The sequence below is a fragment of the Kryptolebias marmoratus genome, linkage group LG6 (assembly GCF_001649575.2).
Source record: "Kryptolebias marmoratus isolate JLee-2015 linkage group LG6, ASM164957v2, whole genome shotgun sequence".
In the NCBI taxonomy this organism is placed as follows: Eukaryota; Metazoa; Chordata; class Actinopteri; order Cyprinodontiformes; family Rivulidae; genus Kryptolebias; species Kryptolebias marmoratus.
In genome coordinates this window covers 6,067,974-6,083,296 of record NC_051435.1, presented here as the reverse complement: position 1 = coordinate 6,083,296, position 15,323 = coordinate 6,067,974, and the positions used below count along the sequence as shown (strand labels likewise).

The window sequence follows — 15,323 nt, the reverse complement described above, 5'->3', positions numbered from 1 at the left end:
GGCTTCTCAGTTAAATTGTAGCTTGAACCACAAAATGCACAACTACAGCAGAGTTCACAAGATGAAAAAGCGTGAAACACAATGATGAACAAAGAAGCATCAAAGTGAAGCGCAGACAATGGCTGCACTTGTCACTCTTAATCATTCTTAACATCCAAGCTGTGCATAGCATCAAGGCAGAACAAACACAATACTGTGTGAGGACCTTTACAAACCTTGTCTCTCCATCGAAGTTTGTGTATTACAATAAATGAATTAAACCAAAGGCTGTTTCTGAATATTCTTCCTGAAAATAGTCTCAAAATCTCTCAAGGGCAGTTCTATAACAGTAAGGTCAGACCGAACAACTTGGGCTCAATGGATAAGAGACACTTTGGAGAATTTTGAAACAGAGTAAGTGTTCTCATCCTTTTCATCAGGCCAGAGCGAGATACGAAAAAGTGCCACAAAGGCAGACACTTTTACCTCGACCTAATCAAAGCTGTAAAATGAAGAGCCAGTGATACTAATGGTAATAATACAGTTTCAAAAATACTCTTCTAGGTCTTCAAGTCTAACCATTTATTTGTAACCAAAAGAAGATATAATAAATGCTTAATGTTTAGTCACTGGAGAACTAGACAGTCTGAGAAGCTAATGTGTCATGTGGAAACCCATAAACATGAACACATTAGTAACAAATTAAAAAAATCTCAAAGGTATGAGATACACAAAAAGCCATATACCTTATATTTGACTGACTGTGACGATACTAATTTTATTGTTTATGACATTATGATGTCCTATTCTTTGACTAACCTGTGGCTTGAACATGAACTGATAAAATCCTCAAAATGTAACACATTTTAAAACATTATAGAAATTTGTGTTAAAATGTGCATAGTTTTTACAAAAACGGAAAGCAAAAGCAAAACATATACTAACTTTTACAGGATTTTCCATCAAAGCCCAGGCTGTAGCCAGTACGACAACGGCAAGTTTTAGACTTGTAGCTTCCACTGAGAAGACAAATTTGTGAACATCCTCCTGGCTTTCCATATGCATCCATTTCACAAGCATGGCTCCTAACTGTGGGCAAAATCACAAAAAGACAAATATATATATGTATATAATCCAGTGAAACATCCTGTTTTCAAATCTATCAGACTGTAGCTTGTGAGTCAAATAGGCTGAATCATGTCACATATAGCAAATGTTTACCTAATGGAAAATGTCCTTTACCTTTTGGCTGAGCGAGTTTGTGGTAAATACGTAGTCCTCTAGAATTCCCCAGGGTGGCGAGTGTCCTGCTGTCTGCTGTGATGTTGAATCTGTGCACCTGCAGCAGCTCCACAGCTGAACTCCCTTTGGAAGGGTCAGAGTGGATAGCATAGAGGTAGTCCTCAAACACAGCAAATGCATATATGTACGACACCTGAAAAACAAGAAAAAGCCATGGCCTTTTTCTTTTCATTTTTTTTTACATCTTTCCTAAATCCAATAAGAAGCCAAATCATCGGAGGAATCAGAAGACAACAACAAAACAGAATCAATGACAACTTTATCTGCAATCATGCATCAAACATTAGGGGATGGGAAATGGTGGATGGTTGTCTGGTGCATTTGGCAGCTCATTCAGGATCAAAAGCTGGGCTCCACTGGGAGACCAGTGGCCCTGACACAACAGCCTCCATGCTACTTTTAGTGGGCTGACACCCACACAAAGCAATGTGGCTGGATGAGCTATGTTCACACGAAGTGCACCTAAGCTCATTGGTCTACATCTTAACATCAGAGGCCCTGGGAAGCATGCATCAGAAAACAAAGTAAATAACAATATTAACAAAAAAACAAAAACAAACAAACACTCAACTATCTACCTTTCTGTGGAATATGGCTCCAACCTTACTCTTAGGTGAGGTTTTTAAAGCAAACCAACACATAGTCGCTCAGAAATGTGTAGATTTTTTTTTTTTTTTTTTACAAGGTCAGATATAGCTCATTTATTCCATATTTCATTATTTTTCTATACAAAATTATGACTTAATTATGAATCGTGAGTTAATTAAAAGATGACAAGAGGGGAAAATAACAAAAAAAGTTAAACTTGATAGAAAATACTTTCAATTTATGGACAGCACAAAAAAAGTGTAAAGCAAAAAACATTTAATTTCATTCATTTGTAGCCAAATGAAAATCATGATAAAATAATGCACTTGACACCTACTAAAATTGAAAAATAATGTGTTTTTGTTTTATTTTGGGGGTGAAAAATGAGTGAAACAGCTGCCTTTTATAATTGATACCACACGGTATGGCATAAAAAAACCCTGAAAAAACATAGCTTATGGGAAAAAAAAGAGAATCTGCATGACATTTGATATGCAGATGCAATAATATCAAGATCCTCACTCTAATGAGGGCACCAGCAAATGTGAACAAGGCAGTATTATGCAAAGAACACCTGCCTACATAATAAAGTGCTCAAAATGTATGTTCTTCTTTCACATAAAGGGTGAATTTTTAGTCCAAGTTGGATGAAATAGTCTTTTAATGAATAATCATAATTTGTGATGAAAGGATTTAAATATGTACTACAGGGGAGAGACTATTGATATGCTCATTTTGAAGACAGCTCCACATGTGACTCAGTTTCTTCTATTTAATAAATCATCAAGGTTTCAAAAGACATTTTCTATGAAAATAAAGAGTGAATTATGACACCAGACATTGAATGTACCACCTGTCTTGTAAGCATGGTGCCCTAAATGAAAAGAAAGAGGAAAAATACCCAAGAAGCTTCTGTCATGTCTTAATTTCCATTTTTTTTAAATAAATGAATAGAAATAAGGCACAGATCAGAAAAGCCACTTATAATTGTCTATAATAGCTGCTTGAAATGTGTAATCCATGGAAGACAAACACGCTGAGCTCACAGTGAAATGTGACACTCACTTGGGTCCCATGGATAATGGTGTGCCTGTTCTTGCCGTGGTAATCCACCACGTCGATGTAATCCAGGTAGGCATCCGCCCAATATACCAGCTTCTTGACTACATCCAATGCCACAGCAGTGGGCTGCTCGATTTTATAATCCACCAATCGGCTCCGGTTTGTGCCATCCATGTTGCAGCGTTCAACCTTGGCCACATTCCCATAGTCAGTGAAGAACATCATTCTGGAGAGGACATGAGTGTTTAAAAGATTAAATGTCACATATATAATTGTCTATTTAACTGCGAATGTCCTGTTTTTTTTTTTTTTTTTTAATGTTTAATTTTTTTGTTGTTTGTTTGTTTTTGTTTTGTTTTGTTTTTCTTTTCTTTTTTTGTCTTGGTTGTTGTGACCAAGAATATGTTTACTATAAATCAGTTGACACAATATAACCTTGCATAATATAAATGGTTACTTCAGTCACTTTTCTCTTTCTTTTTGATTTTGGAAAACCTTAAAAACCAAATATCTAATTGATTAAATCAAATACCCAAGGTTTTAATTATTGCTATTCCAAAACTACTCATGAAATCCTTCTAGCTTTAACTTTGCACTGAAAAAAATGTGCACAAAACTTTGTTATGTTTATAACTGCACATTTTTAAAGCTTGAAACTAAATATATTGTTGAAATGTTGACATTTGACCATTTAGGTAAAAAATAAAAGTAATGTAAGCAACTAATTTTTAAGAAAGTTAAATGGGCCCATACAGGAAAAAAAAACAAAAAAAACATAAGAATGGACTATGGCCCAGTAAAAATGTGTGCAAGAAAATCAGAATTCATTTTCTTTAAAAAAAAAAAGTACATTTTGTATGTTATCTTGGAGTTAGTGTGTGGGAAATTACTCTGCACAGCAGAGCTAAAGCAATTAGTTCCTCAAACATATGAGAAAGACAAGCAATTGTATTTGCTAAATAAATAAGGAGCAATTTGTATCCTTTGGAAAACAATTTCCCCAGCAGTTCAAGTACTTCCTTTTGAAAAAATACTAAATAACACCAGACAGTAACTGAAATTATCCATCTTCTTTGTTATCTTTCTTTACTCAAACAGCCAATGCACAGAACTCTTTATATCCTGTACTGTTAAAACAACAATATTTACTGTCTAAAATGAATGATTTGTTTTCTTAACATTGTTTGAACAATACACTATTTCAATTCTTAGCAGGATATTATTTTGTCTTGTATTTATATGATTTGGGTCTGCCTATCAGACCTGCCAAAAAAAAAAAAAAAAGAAGAAAAAAAGTGTCTACTGCTACATCGACAGTAAATTCATTGAACTTTTTGTCTTTTGTTCTCATTCTCTAAAGAAGATATTTTATGCACTGTCACTAAAGTATTAAAAATTGCTCAAGTCTGCACTTTCAGTAATCATTATGGAAGGCTTGCCGTGCTCTCTTGCTGGCTCTCTGTGTGAACAGAGTTTCAATAGTTTCTTCGGATAACAAGCTCCAGTGAAAGGACGACAGGAAGCTCACTTAATCTGCACAAGTCAAGTCATGGGAGAGATGGGCTGCCCTTTGAACTCTGGACCTAGATGGACTCAAAAAATGTCTACATCAGCAAGGAGCCCAGCACCCCGAACAGGTGCACTTCCATGTGGCATATCAATGATTGCTTTCTGGGATTAAGATGGTGCTGATGCTGGATTTCTGCATTCCACTGTCACAAGAAGATCCATGTTGGATTCTGTAAATGAGCCCCATGATAAAATAAACTGCATGTGAAGAGTAAAAAGTGGCAGATGTCTTACAGTAAAACAGAAGACTCGGTGATTACAACTGTCAATCAATGTAAGGTACTGTTTATATTGTATAAAGTTGTGATTGTATGTGTGTGTGTGTGTTTAATTAGTGTCATTTAATATAAAAGCCGCTGCAAAATGTTTACTTCTCTTGCTTTTAGAATATTTTTTGTTTTCTTTTGTTTACCTCCTATGCAAATATTTTCAAAATTATAATACTCTTCTGCATTTGTTGTCTTCTAGAAGGAAATGAACCCATCATTTCCACACAAAAAAAATTATAGCTTTATTTATTTATTTATGCATTGCAAAAATTCTAGATTTTAGCTTTGTAATAATCTTTCTTTTTTTTTTTTAACGGCACCATTTGGCACTATTTATAAACAGAGATGAACTCTAATAACTTTTCAAATTCCTTGACTTCCTCTAGCATCATTAGCAGGAAGCCATTAGTGATCCTCTCTGAACAGATGAGACAACTATTGAATGGCTGAAATGAAGTTTGGTGCCAATATGTTCTAAAAAATGGTGGTAGAAGGATGTTAGAGATGCAGCTGCCAGGAAAAAAGACAAAAGAAGGCCAACAAGGAGATATATGGATAGAATTAGAGAGGACATGGAGGTAGTTGGAGTGAGGACAAAGGACATAGAGGACAAGGAGAAATGGTGGAGGATGACTCGCTTTGGTGACCCCTGAAGAAGGAACAGCAGAAAGAAGAAAATGAAAAAAGATGTTAAGAAAAAAAAAGAAAAGGAAAATTCATAACTTTAGTGGCCTCTTGATATAGTGTTGTGAAAAGGTAAAAAAATATATAATTAGCACAGAATCAGATACCTGTTAAACTCCTTATTTCATCACAGATAAAATAAACAATTAAAAACAGTAAAAATATGTTTTTAGGAAGATGTTTTTGTTTGTTAATTTTCCCGTCAGACAGTTAATAACTTTTTTAAAAAATATTGTTGGATTTTTTTTATATAAACATTGACATATTGCACTGTATTGTGCCATTTGTTGGAATTCAGCTGTGATTGTATTTGTATTTCACAACCAAGAAAGAGCAAATAATAACACAAATTCAATTAAAAGCTTAGAAATCCATGCAGAAATGCAAATCACCCACCACCTAGGATGTTTACTCATAATCTAAAATCATCTTAAGTTGAGAATTGTTGTATCTGTTAAAAAAATTGAAAATAACTAAAACTGCAATTTCACTTTTAAAAGATATATTGTAAATGGCTCCCAGCTACTGAAAAACTGACTAAGATATACCTATTTTTGTGTTGGCTAATGTCCGTTAGCTTTGGTGGCTAACTTAAACTGGATTGACAACAAAAGTTATTTTGTGGCAAATGTAGATCCAATGATTACTTCCTGAGAGTTTAATTAGAATCTGTTCTAAGCAAATATCTTGTGCAATGAGTAACACTTTGAATGTGTTTTTTGAATGATTTTAAGCTACAGCCACACAAAATTTTAGACCAGTATCTGTAGAATTGACTAAATTATAGCCTTTTTAGTGTAGCCATTTTGAGTTGGATTGGATCCAGTCCAATATTTAGTTGTAGTAGTACATCCAATTATTACTTCCTGCAAGCTTTAATAAAATCTTTAGTGGCACATTAAATATTTTTCTAACAGACCTTCAGTTGTGGTTAATAACTTTATATTTCAGGGGAAGAGATTACGTAAGCAATAATGTAATCTCAAAAAACCTTGAGTAATTAACCAAAATAAAAAAGCAGGCATTATTACAGCTTCACATTCTTTTTCTTTTTCTTGCTGATAAACAAACCATACAATCAAAATTTTCGTTTAAGACAAACAACAACACTATTGACCATCAAAAGCCTGTCCTTAAAAGCAAAGTGAAGTTGCCATGTCCAAGAATAAGAAAGGCAGGGAGACGTCAGAGAGTCAAACAAGAATAAAAGTAGTGTGCCAAACCAGGGCGTATTCTATAAACACTGTTCCTCCTGCTGTGCTGCTATCTAACGCCTCCCCCATTTCTTTTGTTTTCACTCCATTGCTTCAGGCTGACAGACCTCTCTCAGGCCCACTGCTTCAGAAACAGCTGTACCTATTTCTCACCAATTAGAGTCAAGAGGAGTGCTCAGCAAACTCCTGTCTCATACAGTCAATCTAGCCAGTAACTTAAAGTGTGATCAGGTGTTATAGTACAACAAAATCACTCATAAACCATGTTGACTTACAGTAGTACATCAAGAGGGGAAGTCACAGGAAGCCATCAGAAACAAGAAAACACTAACCAGCTGTATATTTACTAGAAGGCAGAGCATATTCCAGTGGCTGACCAGCATTTAATGAGAGCAGAGATGCAGCCAACCAGATCAAAACTGGTCATGCCATTAAAAAAAAGCCAACGGCAAATTATTTTGATTAGACCCGCTGGCTTAATGGAAGGCCAAGTTGTTGAATCACATACAGTTTTTAAAACAGAAACCAACAAAGCGGTAGTGCAGTTCTGCGTCAACTTTCAGATTAATTATGCAGTGTGTTAAAATGCAAGATTTATAACGTTTTGTCTTGGCCTTAAGGGGAATGGTCATGACTGAGTAACAAAACTGCTTCAGACCAGCAATAGCAAGGTGCCTCCATTATCAGTGAAGTTTCAATATGATCGCTATTTTTGCCACAAGCACTGGTGCAAATTACACATACTTTGTTTTCTGAGAACAGGTTTGTCATTGTTATTAACTGTGAAACAGTTTCCAAAATCTCTCACAGAAAAAGGTTGTTAAAATGTTGCTTTGACGCCGGGTTTTCCGTCTATCCTTGTGTCTCTGCAATAGAACAGCTCCACTGTTCTCTCGCTAACCAAAACTATGAGTGCAGAAAGGACTGAGTTGCTAATAATTGGTTCACAGTTTGATACAACTGGTGCATGCAGTTTATTTAAATGATTTGCTGCTTTTCTGCACTCTGTCATAGTAAAAATGCTAAGAATCCTACAAAATAAATTGTGATCTTGGAGACTGTCAACCACATGCTGTAAAATGTTCAAGCTTTCCCCTGAAAGGAAAATGTGTTTTCCCTCTATCTTCAAAGACAAAAATCCTGTAATGGAAAAAGGCCTGCAGGGGCATTTTATTCTGTGGCATGTGTGGTGAAATCAGTGAATACAGATGAATGTCTGGACAGCCGAAGCTGTCAGTGGCATCATCAACTACCCGTCAAATTGCACAACTCAGAGGGAAAAAGGGCAAAGTCAAAGGACAGAAAATCATTTCAATTAGTTTAATGTAACTTATTTTCCAGAGTCAGTTGTGATGAATAGTGATTTGTGATAGTGATAGTGAAATCTACAAAATATAAACAATGACAAATGACCATGTGAGCCTTTCCAGAAGCTGAATTATCTGCCATGCACTCACCCCATGAGAGGATCCAGGGCTATCCCTTTAGGATTCAGTAGGTCTAGTTGTACAACAGTAACACATGTCTCCCCACCACGGTCACAGACAAATATCTTGTTCATGACACGGTCAACAAAATAGAAGTTTCCTGTCAGCCAGTCAATGGCCATCTGTTCCACGTCTGCAACAGATAAATGAACAGAAGTTACATTATTGTTCAAGGCAGCTAAATAAAAATGACACACATCCAAATTGCATTTTATTTATAAGAAAATGATGGAAATTTGTTATAGAACAGAAGCAGCAGGAGACCTGGATATCCTGCCCTCTATTCCTTTGAGAAGCTGCAAAAATAATAGCCCTAATCCTACAGTCACCTTGATGTGGCTTCTCTTTGTCTCGCTGGCAAAAGTCCACGTTTCTGAAACTCAGCAATCTATGTTGAAATTGCAGTTTTTGTCTGAAAGTCTCAGAAGAATCTAACGTCATGGCATATTTAAAGGTATTTTTAGCAAATTCAAAATAAACAACTTCTCATCAGAGACAATCATCTTTTACAGGAGAAGAAGTTGTTTGCATGATGAGGAAAACTGCATTCATTAAAGCTTTATTATGGCCATTAAAAATCCTTACTGTCTGAACGGATTTTATTAAGTACTTGTATTCTTGCATAGGCTGAAACATCTGATGCAAATGATTTTTCCCAAGAAGTTAGATTTTAAAGCAAAAAATGCAGCAAATAATAAGAAGTTATTCAAAGAAATATAAAGCGTGTTTTATGTTTGTAATGTCTATAATAAAAAAAGAAAAAAGGAGCAGTTTTTGAAGAAGCAATGCTGGTGTTGCCTGCAGACAGGAGTGACAGCTATAGGATAAAGCTGAATCCCAAAACTGCTGAGGCTAACCTGTGTTAAACCGCACAGATAATGAGAAGCTAGAGGCAACCTGCAGTGTAAAGAGGAGAGATAGAGTGAAATAATGTAGAGCCGATGTGTGTGAGAGAGAATTGTCTAATGTGCACCTCAGATGAGAAAATGCAATTTTGTCCTCTCCACATCAATGGGAGTGCTTGCAGTTTGAGGACAGTGAGTGAAATTCATCAGAAGAGTAACAGCAAAACAGGATGGTGTACAAGAAAAAAAAAATCTGCACTGATTCTTACGTTGTAAACTTTGTTGTGTTCTTATTTCCCGTTCCCGAGTGAATCCACGCAGATTCCTCATTACAGCGCAGCGGAGTTGCCCAGAGGACTCGGTGGTTAGAGTCCAGCATACACTTTCCTGGCTGTGCTGGAAATCCAGTGCTAGTGTTCCATTTACACTTAGAGACCTCAGGGGCTGAAGGCCCGTTCCATTTAGATGGGTGATGACAATACGATCTGAGCCTCCAATAAGAAGCACCGGATGGCTGTCACCGGGATCTAAAAGAAAAAAATAAATGGAGGCACAGTATTTTTATTTAAGTAGCACAATTTTCACTTGAGAACACGGCATCAAGAGACAAGCTGCTCTCACTCTTCAATCATCACATACAGAAGCTTGGATACTTTTTAATGTTCAGTAAGGTCTGATAGAGTTCAACACTCAGTGTTTAAAAAAAGACAAAAAAAAAGACATCATTAGACTTTTCTGCAGAAATCACTGTCACAGAACTTTTCACAGATCTGATCAACACTGTGGAGGAGAAGTATTTTTGTTCTTATTTTATCTTGTTCTGGGTCAAAAGGGTTAAGGGACATGTTCTATTATTCGTCTAAAGTATTTAACTAACCAAAAAATTATAAAACTGCCTCAAAGGACTCAAATTATTATCAAAACTTAAATAAAAAAAATGTTTTTTTTTAAATAGTTTTTATCTATTCATTTGTTGATATATTTTACCAAAATTGTACATATCCTGCTGTCCTATAAAAAACAAAGTGCTTGTGTACTTTTTGATGTGAATAATCATTTCATCACACAGCGAATAATTACTGTAATTTATTATCAGGTTTTACAAACAATTGAGACTCAGCAGGTGTGCACATCCATTTGTTTTCCTGTTTTTGGTGAAGAAAATCATTTACTGACTCATCCAGCGTTAAAACTTATAATTTACTTTTGTGGATGGACTGTTTTATGTAAATCATTTAAAAAAATCAGCAGGTGTTTGTTGTGCTAAGAATTACTGATGTGAGCCTGTTTCGTTTTTTTCCCCTCAATGTTTAAATTATCAGCAAACAAAGACAAGTTGACCAAATTACATAGTTGACTAAAAGCCAAATGAAAAAATCAATTCAAATAAAATGAATTGTGGGAAAAACTAAAAATAATGGTCTGAGTTAATCTGATTCATCATTAAAAGATAACTAAAAAGTACGTATTTGACAAATTGTTATTTCAAAGGAAATGAATGTGTGCAGTGTAAGTTTAAAAAGAAAAAAAAAAAAACTATGGATACTTTCAAGTGCATGGACATTTTGTTTTTCTTCTTTTTCTTTTGTTTTACTTAGAATGAGTGAACTTTTTGTATATGTGTTTGTATTTATTTATGTGTTTATTTATTTATTGGATTATATAAAAACATTGTAGTCATTATTTTGGCTGCCATAAAATACAAAATGTTCTGGGATTGGAGACTGATACTGTAATTTTCAAACTTTGTGTAATACATATACTGCAAGAAAAGGGTGTGCAATTAAACTTAGTGTGTATTCTCCATCCAATGCTAAAAATACACAGCATTGCTGATATCCCAAACATTCTTCTTAGAAATTATTAATTTAACCTAACTAAACAAACTGTGAAACATAAGCTTCAACTCATGTGGGCAAGTGGACTTTTTCCCAAACCCATCTTTCTGCAATAGACCACAGTGGTAAAACTGAAATAAGCTGCTTTATGGGTTTAATTGACCGTGCACATTCTCTGACATCAGGTTCGCCCTCTTAAAAGGGCCTCTATTTATCCCAATCTTCTGCACAAGTTCAAGTCAAGGGCTGCTCTTCTAATACAGGCAATAAATCAGAATGTCGGGTCACATAACTGCTAGTGTTTGAGTCAGAGAGACACTTTTTTCAGACAGGGTTTTGCAAAGACATTTTGACAGCGGAGTTCTCAAATACTGCATAAGGCTACTATTGTTATACCTTTTTATTGCTGTCAAAAGGTTTTTTAAAAAAACTATTTATATGTCCATCTAGTCTGGTTAAACTATGCTTTCTGTGCCTAGATTTTCATGCTTGTCCAATAACCACTAATATAAAAACAAAATAAAAAAAACACTTTATTTGCTGTTTAATTCCATTGACTAGAACAGTACAGTGGTTTACTTTGACATTTTACTGCACCCATAAACAGCCAATTGTGCATCAAATGTCTTGCTTTTTTTGTCTTTAATATTTTCAACAAGAAGAAAACATCTTGGCACAGTTAGGGTAAGAAAGTATTGACACAACAGCTTAAAACTTGTTTGAATATATATATATATATATATATATATATATATATATATATATATATATATATAAGTGTGTGTGTGTGTGTGTGTGTAATATATATATATATATATATATATATATATATATATATATATATATATATATTTAAGTGTGTGTGTGCACGCACATGTGTGTATGTGTGTTGAGGGTGCAGACAGTTTTATGCTTTGAAGGATTTGTTGTTTCTGGTCTTCTGCAAAGTTCTGCCAATACATATCTCTAGCATTCATCAAATAAAAATTTGCAACATAAAATTGCCTAAAACTTACATCATTTATAGTTTCAACCTTGATGAAAAATATCAGATTTAAGTTAGAGGCACAAATTGAGCAAAAATACTTTTTCACTGTAGTCTGAATCATGAGGGAAGATCTGAAACCAAGATTAAATCACTGAAAGAAAAATGTGACTTGCAGAGTTTTAACTTCAATCCTACTCTCAGTGCATAAATATGCTTTTCATACCCTGCTGCTTCTCATCTTTTGGCCTCTCACAGCTCTATCACAAATTTATATTCATGAGCTTTTACAGCTAATGGTAACCCCATAGTTATGCTCCTACAACTATCACCCTCTGCTAAATTAATATTAATGCATGTGAGCATTGGGTTCAGTTAAGTTTATGAGTAATCATATTCAGCGTATTCCTCATAGGACATAAGTCACAGTGATTAAAAGCCACAACAGTTGTATTATCCCCAACAAGGTGTTTTAGGCCTCCAGATACTTTTAACCTATATATATGCCCATAGTGACAAATCCTAAAAGAAAAAAAAAAAAAAAACATATATAAATAAAATTGGTTTCACTTTATGGTGCCATGCATGACACAGAAATGTACTGCACAACTGATTGGGCTCGTTTACGTGCAGACTGTTGACCACCTAAACACAATTTCTTTTTTGAGTGTTTAATTTCTGCAATTAGTAGATTGCTTTACTCAGGGGAACACGTTTGCTACCGATCCGCCAACAGCCATTAACATAAATCAGGGTGATGTTAGGTATTGTCTTGGAACAAAACACTCCAAACGGCACCCACTTAAAATTTTCTGCTCATTAATTTTATCATTATCCCAGCCTGACCACATCTACCCGTTTCCATGTGGATGATAGATGTGGTCATTGCAAAACCACATTCATCTTGCCCTACTGTTCCTATTGAACATCAGGGTGTGGATCAGCTGAAATTCCATTCCTGTTGAACAAAACTGCCCTGTTTATTATTAGAAGTGAAACGCACATACTATGCAGATTATATTGTTTCCCGATGCAAGTGTGCTGCTCACCTTGTTTGGCTTTGCAAGATATCCTGTCAGGCTGCAGGATGTATCCCTCTGTGCAGCTGCATCTGTATGACCCGTAGGTGTTCGTGCAAGTTTGGCTGCATGCACCATACATGGCACATTCATCATGATCTTATGGAAAAAGGAAGAGAGTCATTTGTAACAAATTAGGTGTGCTCAAACTTGACCCAAATACATAAAGTATACCTAATCTGGCCTCACTCTGGCACTTCAGGTATAATTACTTTTAGAACCAATGAGCCTTTTTGGGGGGTTGAAGTACCCTATGAGCATCACTATCTAATGTCTTCTCCTCCTGAATCAAATTCAAGAAGTCCTGCAACTTTGTTAAACCTCTTCCAGCAGCATAATCATGCAATTATAAGCCATAATGGTGAAATGGGGTATGTGCACAGTCCTCTTTGTCTGCTGGAAACCTGGCCTGTGGCCTGTGTGAAGAGCATTAAAAGAGAGAGCTACAAAGATAGAAAGCGGCCTGTATAAACAATGTGTGCATGCATGTGTATGTGTGCTGGTGGTGAGGCGCAGCGTGCATAAGGCCTTCTCTGCAGACAGATGGTTTTCATATACCCAGCAACTCCTGCCTATTCATCTGCAAAAGTCTGGCTGAGGGCAAAAGGAGAGATTGGTGTTGGGAGGAAAAAAAGAGGGGAGCGCTCCCTGGTAGGAAGCCCCCTCCTGGCTCTTCAGAATCTTACCTCTGCAGCTTGTTCCATCCTCGCCGACCTCAAAGCCGTCGGCGCAGAAACAGAAGGTGCCATTTCTTGTCATGATGCAGCCGTAGCGGCACCGGAGCTCATGGCAGGCTGACAGAAGCTCTGANGGGGAGCATTGCAAAATTGTGAATGGTAGGCCAGGTAGAAAAGAAAATTACATTTTCTAATTTGTGAAATTACTTTTTGATTTCTTTTCTCGTTTTGTGTTTCTTTCTCACCTGCTACCTTGTCATTTTGAAAAGAAAATAGAAAGTAAATCATTTGGCTGTCACAAGTTTGATACAGTTCTTACACAAAAATTTCAATGAATCATTTTGAAATAAAATTAGTGAATGCAAATGTTTCCTGTTTGTGAATGTCAGCAATGGGATCAATACAATAAAGGAAAGAAGAACAACTGAAAGAAATGTCATCCTTAATAAATGCCAAGCAATATTGGCAAGGTAGAGAAAATGAAAGTGTTAGGGAAATAGTTTCAATAATCAAAAACTCTAGGTTTTAAATTTTCTTTTAAACTGTCCATCAGAAGTTAGAGCCAACTGAGGGCACAATTAAACCTAATAACCATATTGTATTGTACAATCCTCCAGTGGCAGACTAAATGACAAAGTAGATAAATGTGCGGCCTGATGTGATGGTATTAACGGCCGCACTGGGCTATTGTCGAGGAATATGTTCTGTCTGACGCGCGTTTCATCGAATTTCTCCGGGTCACTTCTTCGTTTCATGTTCAGGTTTATTCCATTAAACATCCATGCTTCAGATTCACAGACTGACACAGACTGACCAGGTTCCTTTGTTTAGTGACATTAAATCCAAATTGCCATAAATACGGTCAACAGAAATATGACAACCCCGACGTGCCCAACTTCCTCATTCAACAAAACAAAACAGAACGCCACAAACACATCGATCTTATCAAGTGACAGACACACCCACACTGACACACCCACCACCCAAGTGTCAAGCTGCGTGCTCACTTGAACGACATTAATTTCTTCTTTCTGGCTCTTACAGTAGAAGCTATCAGGAAGTGCCGACATTGTCATTTCCCATGTATTTTAAGATTATTGCAATGGGGAATGTTTATCAGTAAAACATAAAAATGTTTGTTTGTGTCTTCATGAATATTCTGAGGAATAAATGAATAACTTGCACAATAAAAAATAAATAAATAAATAAAATAAAAATTAAAAAAACCCTAAACACTGCTTTAACAGTGCAAAAATAATATGGCACTGCAGAACTTCAATTATTATCATAATACAGCCTGAAATATACAGCTTTGTACTGATTGCCAATGGTGCTTCCTGTTTTAACCATATAAAGACGTTAATATATTCATGCAGAAGTAATCATTTCCTGACACGCCACATTTATCAATGAATGACAATCAAAGCCTCAACTGTCATTACTTTCTGAATGCCAATGGATTTTATTTTTAGGAGTTGAAATAATGTGATGTTAGTGGATAAGACAGTGAAACAATCAGTTATTAAAACCCTCTTTTTCATTTCACCATCTAAACTTCTTCAGAGTGCACTGATGCATGGAGACAAATTATGTGGTTTCATATTTTGGAAAGTAATATGTACATTTCTGTGGACACTAAGATGTTGACTAGTAGTAATAAAAGTACTACAACAGATTCCTGTCTAATGAGAGCTGGGATCGGCTCCACCATCTCCAACTCTGCAAATTACAAAAACAGACAGTAA

General features: G+C 35.7%; 1 protein-coding gene across 5 annotated transcripts in view; it reads right to left on the bottom strand.

The window, feature by feature from the left end:
- Positions 1-15,323, bottom strand: part of lrp1bb (low density lipoprotein receptor-related protein 1Bb) — a 236,922-nt gene that overhangs the window by 121,619 nt on the left and 99,980 nt on the right. For all 5 annotated transcript variants that reach the window (XM_037976153.1, XM_017420710.3, XM_017420705.3 and 2 more), the window contains 7 exons: positions 13,588-13,707; positions 12,872-13,000; positions 9,269-9,526; positions 8,125-8,287; positions 2,935-3,157; positions 1,222-1,414; positions 925-1,068 (listed from right to left, as the gene is read on the bottom strand). In XM_037976153.1, the coding sequence (XP_037832081.1) occupies positions 925-1,068; positions 1,222-1,414; positions 2,935-3,157; positions 8,125-8,287; positions 9,269-9,526; positions 12,872-13,000; positions 13,588-13,707 (1,230 nt within the window). The remainder of the gene's footprint in view (positions 1-924; positions 1,069-1,221; positions 1,415-2,934; positions 3,158-8,124; positions 8,288-9,268; positions 9,527-12,871; positions 13,001-13,587; positions 13,708-15,323) is intronic.